Source organism: Tetranychus urticae, chromosome 2 (assembly GCF_039701765.1).
Source record: "Tetranychus urticae isolate SD_2017Ah chromosome 2, NJAU_TeUrti_SD_1.0, whole genome shotgun sequence".
Taxonomy (NCBI): Eukaryota; Metazoa; Arthropoda; class Arachnida; order Trombidiformes; family Tetranychidae; genus Tetranychus; species Tetranychus urticae.
The window spans coordinates 3951367-3972200 of NC_142959.1; the positions used below are offsets into that span (position 1 = coordinate 3951367).

General features: G+C 33.2%; 7 protein-coding genes across 9 annotated transcripts; 1 reads left to right on the top strand and 6 right to left on the bottom strand.

The window, feature by feature from the left end:
* Positions 1-1163: 1163 nt before the first annotated feature.
* On the top strand, positions 1164-2734 carry LOC107363561 (uncharacterized). 2 transcript variants are annotated; one of them, XM_089267858.1, is made up of 3 exons: positions 1164-1249; positions 1348-1418; positions 1461-2734. In XM_089267858.1, the coding sequence occupies exons 1-3, from the start codon at positions 1222-1224 to the stop codon at positions 2667-2669; spliced, it is 1308 nt and encodes a 435-aa protein (XP_089123984.1). In that variant the 5' UTR covers positions 1164-1221; the 3' UTR covers positions 2670-2734. The 2 variants fall into 2 exon arrangements, with proteins under 2 accessions (XP_089123984.1, XP_015786282.2); XM_015930796.3 differs by having other exon boundaries at positions 1348-2734.
* Positions 2735-3011: 277 nt separating this feature from the next.
* LOC107363563 (pfs47 receptor-like) lies at positions 3012-4040 on the bottom strand. Its single transcript, XM_015930797.3, has 2 exons — positions 3859-4040; positions 3012-3721 (listed from the first exon to the last, which is right to left on the bottom strand). Exons 1-2 carry the CDS (start codon positions 3983-3985, stop codon positions 3240-3242), a joined length of 609 nt encoding a protein of 202 aa, XP_015786283.2. The 5' UTR covers positions 3986-4040; the 3' UTR covers positions 3012-3239.
* Positions 4041-4480: 440 nt separating this feature from the next.
* Positions 4481-5643, bottom strand: LOC107363565 (uncharacterized). Its single transcript, XM_015930799.3, has 4 exons — positions 5502-5643; positions 5329-5432; positions 5130-5242; positions 4481-5061 (listed from the first exon to the last, which is right to left on the bottom strand). The coding sequence occupies exons 1-4, from the start codon at positions 5518-5520 to the stop codon at positions 4632-4634; spliced, it is 666 nt and encodes a 221-aa protein (XP_015786285.2). The 5' UTR covers positions 5521-5643; the 3' UTR covers positions 4481-4631.
* A 60-nt stretch (positions 5644-5703) lies between these two features.
* On the bottom strand, positions 5704-7594 carry LOC107363564 (acetylcholinesterase). The gene is made up of 2 exons (XM_015930798.3): positions 6063-7594; positions 5704-5976 (listed from the first exon to the last, which is right to left on the bottom strand). Exons 1-2 carry the CDS (start codon positions 7517-7519, stop codon positions 5811-5813), a joined length of 1623 nt encoding a protein of 540 aa, XP_015786284.2. The 5' UTR covers positions 7520-7594; the 3' UTR covers positions 5704-5810.
* Positions 7595-8136: 542 nt separating this feature from the next.
* Positions 8137-11105, bottom strand: kermit (PDZ domain-containing protein GIPC-like protein kermit). Of its 2 annotated transcripts, XM_089267857.1 has the most exons (5): positions 10964-11105; positions 10146-10752; positions 8921-9151; positions 8681-8819; positions 8137-8616 (listed from the first exon to the last, which is right to left on the bottom strand). In XM_089267857.1, exons 2-5 carry the CDS (start codon positions 10404-10406, stop codon positions 8258-8260), a joined length of 990 nt encoding a protein of 329 aa, XP_089123983.1. In that variant the 5' UTR covers positions 10407-10752; positions 10964-11105; the 3' UTR covers positions 8137-8257. The 2 variants fall into 2 exon arrangements, with proteins under 2 accessions (XP_089123983.1, XP_015786287.2); XM_015930801.3 differs by lacking the exon at positions 10964-11105 and having other exon boundaries at positions 10146-10778.
* On the bottom strand, positions 11102-13431 carry LOC107363566 (methionine synthase reductase). Its single transcript, XM_015930800.3, has 2 exons — positions 12898-13431; positions 11102-12821 (listed from the first exon to the last, which is right to left on the bottom strand). The coding sequence occupies exons 1-2, from the start codon at positions 13307-13309 to the stop codon at positions 11245-11247; spliced, it is 1989 nt and encodes a 662-aa protein (XP_015786286.2). The 5' UTR covers positions 13310-13431; the 3' UTR covers positions 11102-11244.
* A 209-nt stretch (positions 13432-13640) lies between these two features.
* LOC149093725 (uncharacterized) lies at positions 13641-15407 on the bottom strand. Its single transcript, XM_089267859.1, has 4 exons — positions 14246-15407; positions 14050-14121; positions 13875-13964; positions 13641-13816 (listed from the first exon to the last, which is right to left on the bottom strand). Exons 1-4 carry the CDS (start codon positions 15356-15358, stop codon positions 13754-13756), a joined length of 1338 nt encoding a protein of 445 aa, XP_089123985.1. The 5' UTR covers positions 15359-15407; the 3' UTR covers positions 13641-13753.
* Between the last annotated feature and the right edge of the window lie 5427 nt (positions 15408-20834).

Here is a 20834-nt window from a genome sequence, read left to right on the forward strand (position 1 = left end):
AGACACATATCATGGCTTTACAATGCCACAGAAACCATCAATTTCCCTACTAGTTCGTATGAGTTATAGCCATTTTTCGAACTTGAGTCATTCCAAAAATTTAATTTTTTTCGTAGTAATTCACAGTCGTTCATAAATTGCACAAAAGAATGATAAGGTACAGGGTTGATGATCATGACTGGGATGTTTTCAGGTCTCGCGAATCTGAAAACGTTGAATTCTTCACGAAAAAATATCATCTTCATACCGAGGGGAAAACTATACCGGATGACCTAATATTTTCAATACAAGCTCAAATAGTGGGTTGTAATACCTTTGATACTCTTGGACTAAAATAGCTAATAACTTTTATTAGATTGACTGATTGAAAAGATGGAAAAGAAAAGTCCTTTTTGAACTCTTTCTGAATAAATAGTAGGCTTTAGAAGCTTCAAATTTTGCTAAATTAATACAAATAAAATTGTTTAATTTTCAATTCATTTATCATTTTATGCTAGAAACGTGAACAGCAAATGGCATCTGGTGAGGAAAATATTTACTATTTTCTTGGGTTAGATCAAAATTGTACAATGCCTTAGCGCCATCTCTTATCAGTAAGGTTGTGAATTAGGATAAACTTAAATGGAGTTAAATTGACAAGATTAAAGTAATTTAAGAAAATCAAATTTTGTGTTTCGGTTGAAAAGTTTTCGCCATTGCAGTTGAGATTTATATCTTTCCTAGAAGACTTTATGCACTGGGAATGAAATATTCATCACAATCAACAGATAAGTTATCCAATCAACTTGATAACTGTTACCAAGCAAAATATAATAAGATTTTATGTTGTAATAAACCAATTCTTAGACAAAATCTAATCAGTTTTTAACCAATTGTTTAACTTCCATGGGACGTGTTAATGAATTAATATTACAATTTGATACCAAATAAAGGATTAAACTTCAACTTTTCAACAAGCATCGGAACAATATTCTGCAAATGATTTTTGATAACAATGGCAAACATTAATAAAGTAGCCTCTAAGCAGAAGAAAATCAAATTGTTTCGACTGTACTTTTAACAATCAAATTGCACATTGATCATCACATTACAACTGTAATCTTTAGTCCAAACGCAAAAACAACATCTCATGATTAAATACAATAAAGCTTTCATTTCATGACAATAGCTTCGAATAATCATTTCATTTTCCGAGTTTCTCATAATTAGTCAAAATTAAAAATGAAGCTTTTTGCAATTTTTATTTTAGGTAAGTATTGGTTACACAGTAAATATGAAGAGATAATTTAACTCGAGTTAACTAACTTAATTTGAAATCTAAAAATTTAATTTCTCATTTATCTAAAGTTTTATCCGTTTCTTCTGTATGGACCGAGGGTGAAGTACCGCCAGAACAGCCTGCGCCCGAACAACCAGCACCAGTACCAGAACAGCCAGCACCGGTACCAGAGCAACCAGCGCCAGTACCCGAGCAGCCAGCGCCCGAGCAGCCAGCACCTGTACAGCCAGCACCAGAACAACCAGCACCAGCTCCAGTACCAGAGCAACCACAACCAGCACCACCTCAGCCCGAACAACCACAACCAACACCGCCATCAAATGCTGTTGAGTTGGTTCAAGCAACTTCAAGATCTACTGAAATTGGTTCACTTTCTGATGCACCTGAAATATCTCATGAATACTCTGACTTTCGCATGTCCATTGACCATTCTTTGGGCAGTCTTTCGGTTCGAATTGCTGATTGGCAGGCATCAATGTTTGAACACATTCAAAACACTTTGACTCCACTATTATCTCAATGGAATGCATTCAAGGTTTCAATCAGAAACAAAGTGTCTACCGAAGAGGTTGTTATGCGAACTTCCGATGTCAATCATAGCAAGGGACTGCTTCAACAACAGGTCACCTTATTGAAAGAGGCTTTGGCTACTGGTAATAACATTGAAGATAATCTCGTGAAAATGGAGGAGCAAATAAATAGATGGAGGGATGATATTAATATCAATGCTGAAGGGGCACGAAGTGTTGAGCGTAAGACAAGTATGCAAGCTTCCCTTGAAACTATGGTCAGCTCTGCTCGAAACAAGATCAAGGACAGTAAATCTACCATTCAGAAGCTTTTCCAGAACCATTATTACAACATTGATAATGATCGATTGAGAATCAATGGACAGATTGATGCAGTCAACCTGGAATCCAAATCAAGTTTGAGTCAGCTCATTACTGAAGTACAAATGACCAACAATTCAGTGTCAAACAGATTGGCCCAAGAAGCCAACACATTCCAAGAGCTTATTGATACAACCGTGGCTCAGCTTCGACATCATTTGGATACCGACTTGATGGCCGTTGATCGGGAAAAGATTGTCAACCATCTTGATGAAAGGTCTCTGCAGTTGGATGAAAATTTGTTCATCGCTCATTCCGAGAATCAAATAGCTTTGGACAACTTTGTTCGCGGTCTTGTTCAAGACATTCAAAACAGCATCTACACTTTTGAGAATGAAATGAACGTTATCAAACAGCGATTTGAATCATTGACATCAGTCAACAAAGCCAGAGCCAACAGGTTGAGCATTCAAACATACAAAACCTTGGAGCCAGTCGAAAGTCTATTCTCATCTTTGTCCAAAAAGTTGCAAAGAAACATTGACAACATGAAATTTTAGAAGAAAAAACTTCATTTTAAAGTTTTATTTTCACTGACAAAAATAAATAATAACAAAAAATTAAATTTACTTTATTACACTTTATTACAGTAATAGCTTATCAAACGGTTTACAAGCTGATTTTAGCAGCAAAGCCATAAATTCAATAGGGTTTATCAATACAGAATGTACTGAACTATTAATATTAATAGATGGAAATAAAAAAACCCAAACCCAATCATTGAAGTTGAAAAATTTACTTAATGGAAATGTTTCAAATGATCGATACAGTACAATTTAATTCTGATTGTAATTAATTTTATTTGAAACTCAAAACAATACAACTTATAAAGATAGCATCAATGAAATAGTTATCAACTTTTATTGTTTTGAGATGAACAACTGAATAATCTGACAAGTGTTGAAAATATTGAATCATAATTGACATTCACTCAACAGTTATCATTGAAATGAAATGTCCAATTTTGATCCTCGTACCTTTCATTCATTATTGGAAATATTTGAAAACGAATAAATTGCATTATAACTTTGTTCTTGTATACAGAATCGAGGTGATCAACGTTCGAGTCTTTATAATGAAATGTCCTTCATGCAAAGAACTTCATATTCATCGACAATTCCGTTTACTTTATATGTCACATAAGATTTATGAACTTTACCAATGGCAACTTCATCATCGTAATAAGTCCGTACAATGGGCACTTCATTGTAAAATCCTGTATAACCACCGATTAAAGCACCTGAAGGTTCATTATCTTGAGACTCTCTTGCCCAAATTAAAGATGATTGATCTTTCATCGTCAATATTTCGAATCTGGAATATTGATAGGCATTTTCACCATGATTAACGACGCACTGTCTTATGCTCGGAATAAACGTTCCAGGGATCGGCTCGTAGTCAGCATTGTCCATCCACACCTCATGTTGAGCTCGACAAACGTAAATATTTTCATTTGTACCAGCAACTTGTCCGGCTAAAACTGCATCAGTAAGTTCAGTATCTTCCTTATATGTAACCCATTTCGGAATATTCTGACTGGATAAAAGTTTATCTGTCATTGCAAGGTTAATCATTTGAATAAAATTCGCGTGTTTCAATACCAAGGAAAAGTGGAAATAACCAGATCAGTATTAGAACAAATAAAAATGGAAATTTCAAAAAAATAATTTCAGAAGTGAAAGTACTTACATTTATTGAAATAATTTACTTGTGATGGTTTACTGACTGCTACGATAATTCCGACACAAATGGATATAGCGAGAAAAGACGCAGCAAAAATTCCAACGATTTGTTTTCGAGTTAAATTAAATTCCATTTTTGCATAAATTTCTTAAAACTGGTGACAATGTAATTACAAAGAGTTGCACCCAATGTTTTAGTGTGAATTGGAAAGGATGCTTTTCCTTAACTTTATTTTCATGATCTTTGATAATGAATTAAAATGATATTCAATTGTTTCTTTTCTCAATACATATCGGTATGAACAAAAGAAATTAACATTTCATGCGATAATTGATATCAAACTTTGCTACTGACTAGTGGTTAGGCGATTGAATTTCAGATAAATGCAAACGCCTATTAACTATGAATAGAAATTGTTTCTGCAAGTAAATCACAATTGACGGTAATATTTGTTAACTTAGACTTTAAAAATGAAAAAATTAGTGAAAGCAAATTGAATAGTAAATTGAACAAAGAAGCTTAGTTTAAACAAGAACCAGAAATTATTTAATCAATGTTCAATCCAAAGATTCAATATATTCAGCTATGAATTTACATAAAGAACAAGAATTGTAAAAAGAGTTTGAAATTTAATTTATAAATTATTTTATTGATGTTTGGTTTCAATGTTGACGAAAAATTGTATCCATTTCTTAATAATAAAAATACAAATTGATAAATTTAATAATCAATGCAAAATAGCTGATATTTGGCTTCACTCAAACAATTGTCGATGAAAGTTATCCGCGTGCACGTGAATCACCTTGTTCAAGCATAAAACCCGAATTTTCTTGGCGAAAGGGTTCGTGTTGCTTGCAAACTGCAACAATGAATTGATAAATATTTAAACGCAAGTAAATGTTAACCCATTCACGCTCATTCCCTGATCTGTTGTTGGGAAGCAGACTATTCAATTGACCATTCAACGTTTCATCTGCGACTAGTTGCGCTCTGCGATTTGTAAAAGCTCTGCTTTCCTTGTGATGACAGATAGCTTCGGAACAATCTGTTTCATCCAGGAAGTCTGTATGAATCAATGTATAAAAACAATAGAGATGTTTGTCATCCGAGCAACGTAAATCCGAACAAATAATGAATTCATCGCCATTTTCAATTATAGACATCACCTTTTCTTTATTGAAACGATCGTCATCTGTCAAAGTTCCATGGCTGTGATGAAAAAAAAGGTTGAAAAATTAGTTCTAAGCTACACGAGGAGTTGATGGAAAAGTTGTTACCTTTTTAATTTAAAATCTGAGTTGTAAAATACGGACCATCCAACTCTTTCTTCTGGTATAGCAAAGATTAAAAAATAAGAGTACTCAATAGGAATTCCTGTGATGGATTGCAGCTGTTGGAGAGATAAAGAACCAGAATATTAGTACAGATTTAGTAGAAAAGGATGGAAATTTAGTTAATTGATAAATGTATATTTACCTTTCTAAATACACTTTGCTGTCTCTGTAAGGCAGTCTGTCCATCGGACCAGTCAATTGTAATTTCATGGTATTCTTCCTCCAATATTTTTACTTTTATCGTAACTAAACATTGAAATTACAGACACTTGAATTAATATTTGCTCTAAAGATAGTTTGATAATCGAGGCTTACCTTTATCACTTGGCGGCATCTCGTATAATTTGAAATAGAAGTGAAAAAATGATGGAAAAGATGTTTTACTTTAAAGTTGAGTTTTCAAAATGAGGAGTTTTTGAAAGATGTTTTAAAAACATGGGCGATGCATGGTTAAAATTTGCCTACGTTTTGAGCTCCACCTGAAAATCTGAAAAAATATATGTTGGGACCAATAGTATTTTGAACACTTTGAAGCGGGAATTTTATTTCAGGAATTGAACATAAATGCCTTTAAATACATAAACTCTTTAAAACATCAATATTCTGGATAATCGGATAATCGGATTAGCTTTCAGTTGGAAATGGAAAATGGTTAAAACAAAATTCAACTGCACTGGTTTCAAAATGACCAATTTTCTTGGAATTAAATTCCATGGTGGGATAAGAAATTGTACCAGACTCAAGTTTTTTCCATGATGGCCACTTTTTATGTCCCAAAGAGCCGGGTTTGCTACAAATTAACAATAATTAGAAATTAATAATTCAAATATATATAACATGAAAAATGTGGAAAGGTGTAAAAATTGTTCAACTTACTCTTTTTTAGCAAAATTGGTCCAAGATTCCATCATAATAAAAGATACAATTACTTCTTCTTTGTCATGATATTCAACTGTACTGAGTGGGTAACCAAAAACAAATGGATCATCGTCAGCATGAGTTGGTGGTAACCAAATTTTATCAGGGGGTGGAAAATTATTAATCGATTTGATTGGTTTTTGAGTTAGATAATAAGCGTACACAGATGCTTGTCCATTTAGAATAAGATCTCGGCCATAAACATAAGTTGGGCAAGTTATCAAGATATCACCAATTACTTTGGAAAGGATTAATCGAAGTTCAGTTGAATTGTTTGGATCAGCGTTACTGAAATACAAGTTCATTAGGTAGTCAAGTGAGTAAGGATCTGATCTAGTACTCAAAACGTTTCGAACCAAACTTAAAGTCAAGTTCTTTGGGTTAACAGGGTCAAAGAGTACAGGATCGATTTCAGCGGCTAATTTTGCTGCACCTTCGTATTCAATAGCTCCTAAAAATATGTTGATCGACGAGTCCACACTATGGTTGTTGATTAAATTCATTGGAACGTCCAATAAGAAATCATGATCCACAATAGGAGCAAAAGTTAATGTATCAGCTGCTTCATTTTGACCAAATTGATATGACGATAGACATGATTGTAGTTGATCCCTTTGAGTACAATTGATTTCTTTAAGAAACTCTTTTGGTACATTTGGATCCATTAAACGTTTACTGGTGTAAAACGCACCACTCTGAAGGATAGCATTTCTAAATAAACCCTTTGAATATGGTGAGACAAGATGAGCCGAAATAGCCAGTCCTCCAGCAGATTCACCAAAAACTGTTACTCTACCAGGGTCGCCACCAAATTTAATGATATTGTCTTTAACCCATTCAAGAGCCAGCTTTTGATCCCAAAGACCCATGTTACCAGGAATACCATTTTCAGGTAAATACAGGAAGCCGAGTGGACCCAGACGATAATTGATTGTAACAATAATGACATCATGTATAGCCGTTAAAATGGTACCATCAAAGTTATCAGGAAAATTTGCTGAACCTCTAAGGAAGGCCCCGCCATGAATCCAAACCATAACAGGTCGAAGTTTGTTTTTTCCATTTTTAGTATCATTGGTTGCTGATGATGTTACAAACACATTCAAATAGAGACAATCTTCAGTTGAATTTTTACCCTTTTGTGAGCAAATCGGACCCCAATCGTTGGCTTGTATCAATCCTTCCCATGGCTTTTTTGGCACTGGTTTAACAAACCTAAGTTGACCCAATGGTGGTTCAGCAAAAGGTATACCAAGAAACTGATCAACATCAATACCACGAAAAGAAACCGTTCTACCTCTGACTAAACCAGCTGGAAGCGATACGATTGGATCATCACTCAATGCGTATCCGTAAGATAAAACATTGACCAAACAAATAAAAGGCAGGAAAATCAAATAAACAACTGTTCCCATAACTTAATATTAACGGTAATTGACGTTTGAACTTGATATAATTTTTTCTATTCAATGTTGTTGAATTGACTTTTTTGATATAATGATATTAATTGAACATCTTTTATGTCACCGAGATTCTAATAAATTAATTTGAAATATAATTAATTGATGTTGTCAAGCTATAAAGATACACAAGCCAATTTAATGCATCATTACTATGCTCACCTAAACTTCTGTCTTAATATTGATATAATCAGATATACATTGATGATGAGTTGAACATTGGACTTGCCTTTAAATTGCTATCATCCGTTGTAGAGTCATTGTTTTTAGATAACTAATTTATTGTCAATTATCGGTAATCAGATGATAATTTATGTCTACATCAATCCAGACGCAATAAGCAAACAAGTAAAAATCAAGATCAATCATTCATGGCTTGTAGATCAATTCACTAGTGTCACAAATGCAAAGAAAAAAAACTTAACATTCATCATTGAACAAACAAATGGGTTACTTTTTTTGCCAAAAATTAGAAGCCGATAAGTTTTATCACCGTCAAGTTTTGCAGATTGGCTATTCAAATTGGCTTCAATCTTGTAGTAACAATTACAAAAGGTTGGTGAGGAAACGCATTTAGTAAAGTCTTTTATTTTCATTAGCAAGATTAGGTGATAAATAACGTTTGAAATATCAAAATTAAAGATTGAATAATGGCAGGTAAACAATTATTGATTCAACATATTCAATCTGCTTTTAGGATGGGTTAACCTTTGAATTAGTTTGTCCTGTTTTAGAGTCATTGATGACTCCCCAAAGGTCAAATAAAAGATCTTCATTGAAGCCAAATATCTGTAAATCAGAATCACCGATAGCCATAACAAAATCATGCGGATTACCATGAGTTGAGCCAGTTTCCCAGATTTGAGTTGCAAGCTCATTATCATGAATTCCCATGAATGATTCGAGTAGAACATTAATTTTCTCAATAACAGAAGTGGAGAGTTCAGATGTTGAGCTAACTGGTGAACCATTTGCACGCAATCGAAGAGTTTCCCGTCCAGAACCTAAATTAGGTGAATGGTTATTGGGTACGAGACGAGGACCAATTGAACCTAAAAGTAAAAATTTAACACAAAATTAATAATCTTTCAAATTAAGCTTGGACATGAAACTTACTGAAGCCTCCTTTGCTGGGTTCGATAAGTCTCAATGTAAATGTATGACCAATGGGCAAATCTTTTAACGCTTTAGCGACTGAGAAATGGCGACTTCCAACGAAACATTTACCTTCAATCTTTTCAATAACATCGCCAACCTAAAGTTACCAAAAAAAGGATTAAAGTTAAAAATAGAAAATTTTAATGCATCAATTATTTCTTTTCCGTCAATGGAATGAAAATTTGATTATAAATTTACCGAAATGAATTTGATTGAATCAACCAAACTACCGGGTTTAATTTTCTTGATAAATGAATATCCAGTTCCATTGTCAGTAATTGTCAAACCAAGAAGCTCTTCGTTTTTGGTTAACTCAACTTCCTTTGGTTGTCCTTTGCAGTGGGCAAAGATGAAATCCTCTAAGCCAATTTGCCCTCCAAGTAACTGGTCCATGTCAACTTTAGGTGTATTCAGAGTACAATAGAGTATCTATTGAATAAAAACAAACAATTAGCACATTAGTTTATAATAAAGGGACGTGACCAGGAAATGTCATCGCAATCGGATCCTTTTGTGCTCTTGTAAAGAGTCAAAGTCAATCTTTTTCATTGACTGGGTCAACTCTCTTTGTTTCTTGAAATTTTTCCTGTATTCATTGTCAAATATTTAAAAAGTAACCTTTTACCAACTATTTTTAGCTGTTCAATTGTGCTAACCTAACATTACATGATGAATGATTAGCTAAAAACAAGGCAATTTTGTTGAAATTGTTGCATAAAAATGTTTCAATTTGGTCTCAAAATTAAATGTAAAAGGTTAGTTACCCAGTAAACAATGAAATTGAGAGCAATTTACGGACCGTTAATTTGGTAAATTTTGTGAAAAGGTAAACCTTCAATTGCTTTAGTTTTAATTTTCAGGGTCAACAATTAAATTTTACAATTAAATCTTTTTCATTGTCTTTGTTTTTGTTTAAACCTTTTCAAGTTTAACCAAATGATAACCTACTAAAAAAAGGAATAGCTGTAATATTTTTAAGTGGCTAAAGAGTCGGAAAGGTCCTCAAAAAAACGGCAACTTCAGAGGTTGAATTTTTTCAACCTTTGCCAAGTGACTTCAAGTGTTTGCTTTTGAAATTTTTCAATCTTTAACTAAAATTTATTGGATTAGATTGAGAGGAAAAAATTGATTTACAAATAAAACCTTGTTTTTTACGTGATCCAGGTAAAATATATACAAGTAAACAACAATTTACCTTTCACTTGACTGATTTGACAATTAGTGAACAAATTGGCAAAGCAAATTATTTTTACAGGCAAAGAAGCATAACGAAACTTTCCTTAAAGACTGTAATTAGGTTTTACAGATATTTTTAGATTAACTTAGCAAAATTTTGCGCTAATTTTTGTGGAATTGATTAGCAAATTGATTGGAAAATTGTTTACTAATTGAATTAGGGAAGAGGGATTCATCTGTTGTTTACCTGTTCAGTTGGAATGTTGAATGTTGAAGCAATTTTCTCGTAAAGCTCTTTCATGTTGGAAAAGCCAGAAATCATTTGAGTCGGACTTCCATGAGCTAATTGACAGCGAAAGGTTAATTTTAAAAACGATGAGCCAGGTTTACATTGTTGCCGATTGGTCGGTTCACCGGGTGTGAATGTTGATTGGAAAGAGCAGTTTGTTGAATCATTTTTGTTCACATCACTTAGTGTTAAATCAATTTTATTGGCGTCAACTTTCATTTGTTGATCAGTTGGTTCCTTGGTTTCGCGACTGGATTCACAGCTATTAGTTGCCAATGATTTGTCGATTAATGTATTTGATGCTAATTTTAGTTGAACTGCTGATGTTAATGGTGTTGCATTTGATGACAAATTTAATTGACTTGAAATTGTTTTATTTGAATCATTGTTTAACTGGCTCGTCAATGATTGATCAGACGATGAACTTTTATCAGTATTTATGCTGGAATCCTTTTTTACATGTGAATCGTTTTTCAATGAAGACGACAACTTATCCACTGGAATTGTAGTTGCTGTTGAAACACATTTACTGCTATTTGAAGTCAACTCTTTCCTTCGTTGGCGACTGAAAAATGATAATTGAGATAACATTGTTTAATTAACACCGAGAGAAGTTTTTTTTGATGATTTAAAGCGTATTTGATGGTAACAGAGAGTTTGAGGTTTTCATTGACATTGAGATTACACCAAAACACTGACTCAAGATTGAAACCAGGTTCAAATTGAAGTTACTAAAAGGGCACTTTGATGAATAAATAAACAACTCGGACTCTTACCAACGATAATGAACTGATTATGGCGCACTATTAAAGTCTAATTCTCCTCCTTCATAATCTTTTCTCTTCTTTATCTTCCTCCCATTTCATCTGCTTACTTGTTTTGTCGTTAAATGCACAAAACCGGAACGTAAACTGTAATGGAAACCTGAACAGTATTTATATTTATATATCACAGTGTACATATCACAGCATAAGTGACTCGGATCAGTTCACATCAAATAGTTAGTAAATTGAAAAATTTGTGTTTTAAATAAAAATTTTAAATTCATAAAACATTTTCAGGCCCAAATATCTTGTAAATATCTTCCTTTATCTCTAATTTGATTCATTAGGAGTTTGGCAGATTCGTTTGGTCCAAGGTTTGATTGGACAGCATCGACAAATGCATTGAAAACGTCAATTGAAAATTTCCCCTGATCTCCACAAACATAGATGTAAGCATTTTTTTCAACGATAAGTTTATAAAGGGATTCCTTGTGATCCATTATAGCATCTTGAACATGGAGAATACGGGAATCGGGATTTTCTCGAGAAAAACAAGCATGAAATTCATTTAGAGCGCCTTTTTCTTTGAACTTTTCCAGCTCCTTGGAATAAATAAAGTCTTTCAAAGAGTGTCGGCAACCATAAAACAGCCAGCTGTCTCCTACATCAGATGATTCATCAGCTAAAGCTAGATATTTTTCTCGATGAGCAAGAAAACTTAAAAATGGAGTCACACCAGTACCAATAGCTACCATAATCATAGGGTATTCAAGTTTAGGCGGAACTTTGAAATGGTCATTTCGCTTGAGGAAAACTCTGAAAAACTCTGGACAAATAGGGGCAGCTTCTGTGAGAGAAAAATCTTTGGTTCCATTGCTTGTTCCTTTTTGCCAAATTTTAAACATTAGTCCAGTGAAAATTCCGAAAAGTTGAGTATCCTGTCTGTCATTGATTTGTTTTAAAAATATTATGTTGAATGCAACTCTGAATTTGTTTTGGTTGTCTTTTAAGTTCATGAGAGAGTAGAATCTTGGAACCAAACCAGGAACAATTGTAAGAAAAATATCGATTGGAGGTGTACACGAGTCGTACATGATTAAAATATCGAGAATAGTTGTTTTCGTCCGAATAATTTTTCTATAATCTTCAATACCTTCCCGACTAGCAAGTTTATGCAAGCATTCTCGGTGACTTTCATTTGAACAATAATCCCCCAAAATTTTGAGACAACTTTTTTTGGGTATAGATCGAATTTCTAGATAATATTTTATCAAGTTAAATAGAGTACATCTCTTTGGTAGATGAGAATGAGTCGAACTAGAGATTTCCACAGTACAACTTGATTTGTCTTCTAGTTTGAGTGATTTAAGGACCAAATTAACTTCATAATCTGAGTTACCAATGATAAATCCAAAAGCGTCACCTGGAATCCAGTCGATAAAGTCAGAGTTTGCTTCAAAAGTTGCTTCCAATATTATTTTGTCATCTTTATCAACAGGTATATTGTTACCAGCAAGGCATTTTAAATCAACCAATTTTACTTTGTAAATATGAGAGTCCATCAATGGATACTTTGGGAACGTCAAGTTTTCGCAATCAGCATTAAAATCATCAGGATTTTTTAAAATTATCGACAATGAATCATTTTTAAAGGTCTTTGGCAGTTCATGAGATGTAGGTTGCCAGCTTTTGTCAGATGTTATCAGTTCATCGCGAATATTCAAACTTTGTATTAAAGAACCATCCAGCAGTTTTTGCTCCTTGCTATGATTGAGCTTTCCTATTGATAATTCACGATGAAGTGCCTCCATTAAACCAGCTAACCAAGGAGTGTAGCCTAATTCAATTCCAATCGAGTCGTCACCAAATCCTGAGGGGTGAAAATTGAAACAAAATAACAAAGTTGTAAATAAGTTCTTGCAATTTAAAGTTTAATTCGATCTTACCAGTTTGATATAATTGCTTTCCACCCAATTCTTGTAGCTTTTCGTCCAACTGTTTACCAAATGTAGCAAACCGTTCGTAATTTGAGTTTCCAAGAGCAAATAATGAGTATTTAAGATTTTTAAGAAAGTTATTTCTAGGATTTGCTTTGCGACACAAGTGTCTCCAAAAAGGCAAAGTATTGCAAGGAGGTTCCCCTTCGCCTACGGTAGGCGCAATCATTATGACCAAAGTTTCATCTTCAATAACATATTTAGTCCCAATTAAATCGAATGAGTAACAGTGGATTGTAATTCCATTATCGCACGAAGCAAAATTAGTCTTACAATTTTGAAAAATATCTTGAGCGAGAGACAAGGCTTTACCGGTTTGTGTGCCAAATAATATTACTAAGCGTTGGTGAGTGCCAACCATATTGACCAACCATATGTGAAATTGAGCAAATAAAAATCAGAAAACAATACAAAAAACAAACTGTAAATAAAAACAACAATTTAAACAAGATAAACAACAATCTGTAACAACCAGTAACTGTGGTTACTTCTCACCTAGTTACAAGAACCGGTTACTTTCTGGTCACACAATTTCTACCGCCATATTTGAAAAGAAACGAAAATTCAAATTTTTGCAAAAGTACGTTTATTATTATAATTCAACAGTTTGAACAAAACTCTTTTTTTCTTTCACTGAACATTCCCTGGAGTAAGCAAAATAATAAAAAAAATCTCAAAGATTCAAAAATCAACATAGGATTCCAGTTCAAAAAGGTTTTTTTAAAAAAATGTGATAGTTTGTAGGCCTTCTTAATTGATCAATGAACCAACAGCTTTTTTACCGATTTGATATCGTATAATATTTTCAAAATAATGATCCAAAATTGCATTTAAATAACATTAACATGGATCCAAATTCAAGAAGGAACTGATAGAAATACAGAAAATCACTTAATCATCAAACATTTATTAATATTTGTATTTACCTTTAGCACAAATTGTTTCGTTATTAAACCATAATCACCAATCTGGATACCATTTGTGGGCAATGTTATCCTATTTAAGATTTCAATAATCTGAAATGGTAAAATTTACTCCATTGAGCTGCATTAATTCAATATTAAAGATGTCACCCTAATCAGGCAAAAGATGATAGATTACCTGTAACTTCATGATAATAGGCGTTCTTCCTTTAGAATAAATTCGATGCCACTTTGGGTAGAGGCTTTCGACCTGATAAATGGAAAGAAAAATGATTATTAAGAATATTAGACTTTCCAGAAATCCAAACAAAACCTGAATAAATTGTTGACAAAAACTAACGAAACAAAAGCTAATTGATGATTAAAAGATGTACCTCGCGGGCCAATTCAGCACAAAATAAGCTTACTGCCACCATAGTAATGAGAATCCAAATTCCAAGTGAGCCGATGAGATCGTCAATTAGTTCAGAATGATTTCTGGTAATTATACCAAACTGTATAAACCAAACCGACTGAAGAGCCACTCCGATGTAAAAATAAAATACAATAAAACGTATTTTCCTAAAAGTTGAATCAAATTCATTGAACAACATGAAGGTTTGTTTCATGATATAATTGATTTCTTTAATGTGCACCTTTTTCCTTTTGAGTAACAAAGCCGTTGTATATTTTACCGATTTTAAACGGAAATAAAAAAATCCACAATAAACAGCACAGATCAGACCATGACCAACGTATTGAGCAGCAAACCAGATTCCTAGAGGTGTTAAGGTTGATGTCCAACCAACAGCAAAGAGTGTTGTTTTGAGGCAAAAATTGTTATATTGGGCGCACCAAAGTTCATAGTTGAAAAGTACTACACAGAAAGGAATGGTCATGAGAGTGGCACTGTTATGAAATGCACTGATCAAGTAAACACAAATCATGAATCTTTGCTTTTGTTGTGCTACAAACGAAAAATATAAAGACGTATTTTTCAAAAAAAGTTTTATGTTGGTAATTGTGCCAACGAAACCATATCTTTTCTCGGTTAATATAACGTATTCATGGGTAGCATGCATGAATAATAAGCCAACAAGGCCAGCTATCAACAGAACATCTCTGTATTTGCAGTTTTGTGCTATATCGCCCAGATAAATGGAAACTTCCTCGTCAGCGTTTAGCAAAAAAGTAAATCTCACAATATGAACGAGTGCGAAAGTGCGAATGAACCAGTTACCATAGTCAACTTGTTGATTAATCAATGTGATTCTATCAAGAATTTGATCAAATCCAAATCTCAATGTTTTAAAAAAGTTTATCTGTTGCTCCATTGTTAAAAAAGATTCTAATACGAGCCGTTCCAGCTCATCATCATGAAACTGCTTGCCAAATATAAGTTGCACAGCTTTGATCTGATTGGACATGAATGGCACGAACATGAGATTTAGAAACTTTCGTTCCATTTTTTGTTGCAAAATACGGATTCGCTTACTAATTGCAAGCATCCAATTGTAGCTGGAAATTGAGACTTGATCAAAGAGTAAAGAAACTTCTTTACTCTTTTATTTTGATGTTGACTTATCAAGTTTACATTTGTTTGAATAAATTATGAACTTGAGTATTAATTCAAAAAGATCACTATCGATTGACCAATATCGATCATTAGACTTCGATTTCAATTTTTTACTACCATTGATCAATTGGAATCATCATGCTTAATTACTTTGCATGCATTGAATAATTTCAATAAAGCATTGAAAATTAATTCATAGTTTTTTTTGTTGCAGTAAACAGATAGATTCACCTGTAATTTTAAAATAAAACTAGTCATTAAAGATATAAAAATATCATCGAGCAATTGATCGTAAGGTGATCAACGCCTGAATTATTATCAATCGTAGTTGACTGGCAACTTGAAAACATTGAATAGGTGGCTGTAATTTTTCCATGCAAATTATTTTTCTGTGTGCTAACATGATAAGAACTATTCAATTTTTAAGCTGTAAAATTGTGAGAAATGTATTAATAAATTATATTGTATTCATGATAAAAGACTCTTAGCACAATATCAGCCAATAAGTGCAAAAAACAATTTCATGGAATATTATGCAACTGTGAATTTCTTATAGGACAGCGCTCAATACACTTTTAAATGAATTATAAATATTCGATTCCTCTCATATAAAATGTATCACAGTATTATTTATTGAAAGTTTTCAAACATTGTTTTGTATAGGGATCTAATGACAGGTGTCGATAAGCCATTAACTGATAATACTGTATTTCTATTTTTATGGAAATTGTGGACGGACAAATGAGGCAACAACTTTTTGGACAATGTCTTTACAACTTCAAATTCAAATATTTGTTTTCACAGAGGTTATTACTGATTCTATTGGAAGGAACAGAAATGTTGGACTGTTTACATCTTCACATCATCATTCCACATTTATAAAAATCGCAAATAGTGAGACTTTAAGTTTGTATCAGGAAGTTGCGTTTCCTATTAGAGTCTCTAAAGTCGTGGCTTTACGTTGGAGACATATGCGAATGATTAATGTATCGCTTTTTTGTGTTTTCTTTTATTTATTTGATTTAAATTTTTGATTGTATTTTTTTCTTGTTATTTTTTGCACTTCTCTTTATTTAGTTTTTTATTGATTTTTGAAAATTGCTATTTTATTAGAGGGCTTGGATTGAGGGGGATTGAGGGCTCAGGTTCATTTTGAATATTGTTGGTTTAGTTTGTTTATTAGTAAGATAATAAAACTTTTTTGTTTTGGTCGATTTCAAACATCATAAAAATTAGATGAATCGCGTTTGAATTTTTTTAACGATGTTCGATAGGGACACACAATGATGCTGTTAAGCTCAGGGATATGATAATGAATAGGGTCCAGTAAAACAGTGACGAGCACTAATTCAACGTTTTTTCAATCACAGAAAGAAAGATCATGTTAGTTAGTTTTAGTCATAGTTTTAAATTAATAAATAACAATGATATTAATATGCATTATTTGTCCATAAATATTAAACACTTGCATTATTTGACAAAAAATAACCCGTGATAATCTCCGGTATCTTTCCATTTTATGCTTTTTTGAGTTTTTATTACAGTTATTTTTATTAAACTTGAAAAGATCATCTTGATTTAATACTGATTTTAAGTCTTGTTAGCCTTGTGTTCGTTTGACTGCTACCGATTCTAGCAAGAGTAAGACTCTACAGACTAAGGAGGGGCAAAATGGGACATTTAGTTACATCAAATCCAGTTCATCTCTAAAAAATTAAATCAAATTTTTATAATGATTATTGATGCTACTTGCGCTGCAGCAAATCCATATATACTGGAAGAGAAGCAAATAAAATTCTGATTAATCATTGATTTCATATAAAAAGCAATGAAATTCAAAATAATCACCTGTTTGTGTATCCATTTTTAAATTATTGGTTAACGAAAGCGTGTAATTTTTAAGTTTCACCTTAGTCCGTAAAACCTTACCTCTTATTTGATTTTGACATGGTTTTTTTAAAAAAATGTGATAGTTTGTAGGCCTTCTTAATTGATCAATGAATCAACAGCTTTTTTACCGATTTGATATCGCATAATATTTTCAAAATAATGACCCGAAATTGCATTTAAATAACATTAACATGGATGCAAATTCTAGAAGAAACTGAAAAATGCAGAAAATTAATCAATGATCAAAAATTTATTTGCATTTACCTTTAGCACAAATTGTTTCGTTATCAAACCATAATCACCAATTTGAATTCCGTTTGTAGGTAATGTTATCCTATTTAAGATTTCAATAATCTGAAATGGTAAAATTCACTCTATTGAGCTGAATGAATGCAACATAAAAGATATCATCCTAAAGTGATTAGGCAAAAAATCATAGGTTACCTGTAACTTCATGAAAATAGGTATTTTTCTTTTAGAATATATTCGATGCCACTTTGGATAGAGACTCTCAACCTGTTGTTACACAAATCCAAAAAAAATGACTGTAATAACCGGATGGCAAATGTATTCAGTTTCATAAAACATCGCATTAAATGTTATGAGTAAAGTTTTACCTTGTTCGTTAATGCAGCACAGAACAAGCTTATCGCTGAAATATCAGTTATTACGGTGATCCCAAGGCCAGCAATGAGAGTATCCAACACAATAGAATGATTTCCAGTGAATATGCCGAAATGAAGAAACCAGATTGACTGAAGAGCCACTCCAGTATAAAAATACAAAACAATGAAACGAATTTTCCTAAAACTTGAATCAATTTCGTTGAACAACTGTAAAGTTTGTCTAATGACACATTTTACCTCTACAATTTGCATCTTATCTATGCACTTGATCAGCAGAGTTGTTGAATCTGTTAATGATTTTATGTGAAAATGAAAAATACCAGCAATAATACAACATAACGCACTGTGATAAACCATTTGAGCACCTAAACAGATGACGACTGATGTCAAAGTTATAGTCCATGCAACCGCGATGAGCAATGTTTTAAGTGAAAAATGATTATATTGATTCCACCATAGTTCATGGTTATAGAGAACCATGATGTAAGGATACATTACGAAAATGAGGCTGTTATGAAATACACAGATTAAATAGACAAAACAGCAAAAGTTTTTCTTTTGGTGTTGAGAGAACGGATAATATGAAAACCCATTTTTGAGTAAATATGTTACGTCAGTAGCTGCCCCAACGAATCCACCTCTTCTCTCTATGAATACTGCACATTCATGGGTTACATACATGGCTGTTATTCCAACAATGACTACGATCAGCAATGAATATTTGTCCTTGGAGTTCAATAATGGATCACCCAAGTAAATGGCCGTTTCATCATCTACTTTTAGCAACATCATCATCCGCGCTAGGTTAACGAGAGTAACAACACGAATCAGCCAATTGCCATAATCAAACTGTCGATTAATCACAGCAATTTTATCAAAAGTTTGATCCAATCCATATCTAGAAACAGAATAAAAGAACATTTGCTCTTCCAACTTTGTGGCCGACTCAAGTGCAAGCTGTTGAAAATCATAATTAAATGATTTATTTATAAATATTAACTGAGCTGCTTTGATTAAATCAGAAATAAAAGATGGATAAAGCGCATTTAGAATATTTTGCATCATTTTTTGGCGCATTTCAATGTGATATCAAAGTGAGAGTCGGTATGAATTAAAAATAAAATAACTGGCTCAAAGTTGATGATTTATGATAAAATTTGATGTTGATTTTGCAAATGCACTCCTGTAATGGGTTGCAAATGTAGATATCATTCTTTTAAATCATACTGACAGAATCAACTCAGGTGTGCAATATTGATCAATCAAAAATTTAAATATGATAATTCTTATGCACATAAAACCTTTATTGATTAATTGAATCGATCAAAAATAATCACTTTGCATGCATTTTGGGATTCACACAATGAGTAAAATAGAAATATCAAATATTTAAGATTTTTCAACCAATAAAAAAATAAAAATTATAGTGTAAAGAGATTGATGGCCTCGGTTAATATTGAAAAATATTTTATTACTTTTAGTCGCTCCCTCTTTGATCGGGACACTCTAATAGTATTTCAGTAAAACAATTGGGGTCGATTTCGTGTCCCTACAACCAGCAAAGTATCAACTCGAAAAATTTCGTCTGAGCTAAAAGAAAGTCTTTTTTCATCCCAAATAAATATCATCAAAATGACTAAATCTAAAGATTTTAATTTGAATATTTATCATTGTGACGGCTTGCCATTCTGATCTTTTCAGACTGGATTAAATTCATCACATGTATTAGGCTGCCCGGAGCAAGCTGAACTGATTTTAATTTTTAATAACTTTTTTATTAGCCATCGTATCAAGTCAAAATTTTCAGAGTTTACTACTTATATGATATACTCTCCGTTTCTATAGATAACTCTCTTCCATCTTTGCGGTAAATCATTGACCCCGCCCATTTTATCTTCTGCGTTGAGATTTGCCACAACCTCGGTCAAACGTTCTTCAAACTCTTCTTAATTTTGGTATTGGACTCCTCTCATGGCCCTTTTCAACTGACCAAAACAGCAGAAATCTAAAGGGCTGATATCGGGTGAATAGGGCGGATGGTCCCAAAGGGTGATTCCTTTTTCTTTAAGATATTCCTTAACTGTTGTAGCCACATGTGGCCTAGCATTGTCATGGAGTAGCCACAGATAGCGACTCGATCTTGTGCCTAACCAATTTTCAATATGTCTGTCCAAGAAGGCTACATAGCTGTCGGCCTTCACAGTGGTTTTTTCAGGCATGAGCTCCCAAAAAGCAATTCCTTTATGATCCATTGCCATTATCAGCATCCTTTTAGGGCTATGAATGTTTTGCCGAACAATCTGTGGAGTTGCCTCACCGGGATAAACGTATGATCTGGCTTGGCTTCGATCTGGAGCCATATAAAGTGACACCCATGTTTCATCAACTGTTAGGGTTCTTTTTAACAGTGTTTGGGTTTTCTGCCAATGCATTAAGTTGATTTTACACTTAACAACACGCAGTTCCTTCTGTTCCGAGCTTAGATTATGAGGAACCCATTTTCCCAGTAGTTTGCGCAACTTCAATATATCCTTACAGATGTGGCCCACGGTGGTTTTTGGGACACCTGATACCATCGATAGAGACCTCTGGGACCAATGCCTCGATTCATTCATGAGCCCTCTGATTTTGTCCACTTGGCTCTCTAAAGCTGAAGGATCTGACCTGTCACCTCCGTGACCACGTTTGTCAATGAGCTGGCCTTGTCTGAACTCAGCTGCGTATTTGGCTACTTGCGATTGACTTATCGCCTTATCTCCAATCAACTTCACGAGATTTTGGTGGATAATGGTGTTTGAATGGGATGCGAGGACACCAAACAAGATAAAAGAGCGTTGATGCTCGGTTTTAATTTGTTCTATTAGAGCACTTTTGAAATCCATACTTTTTTGT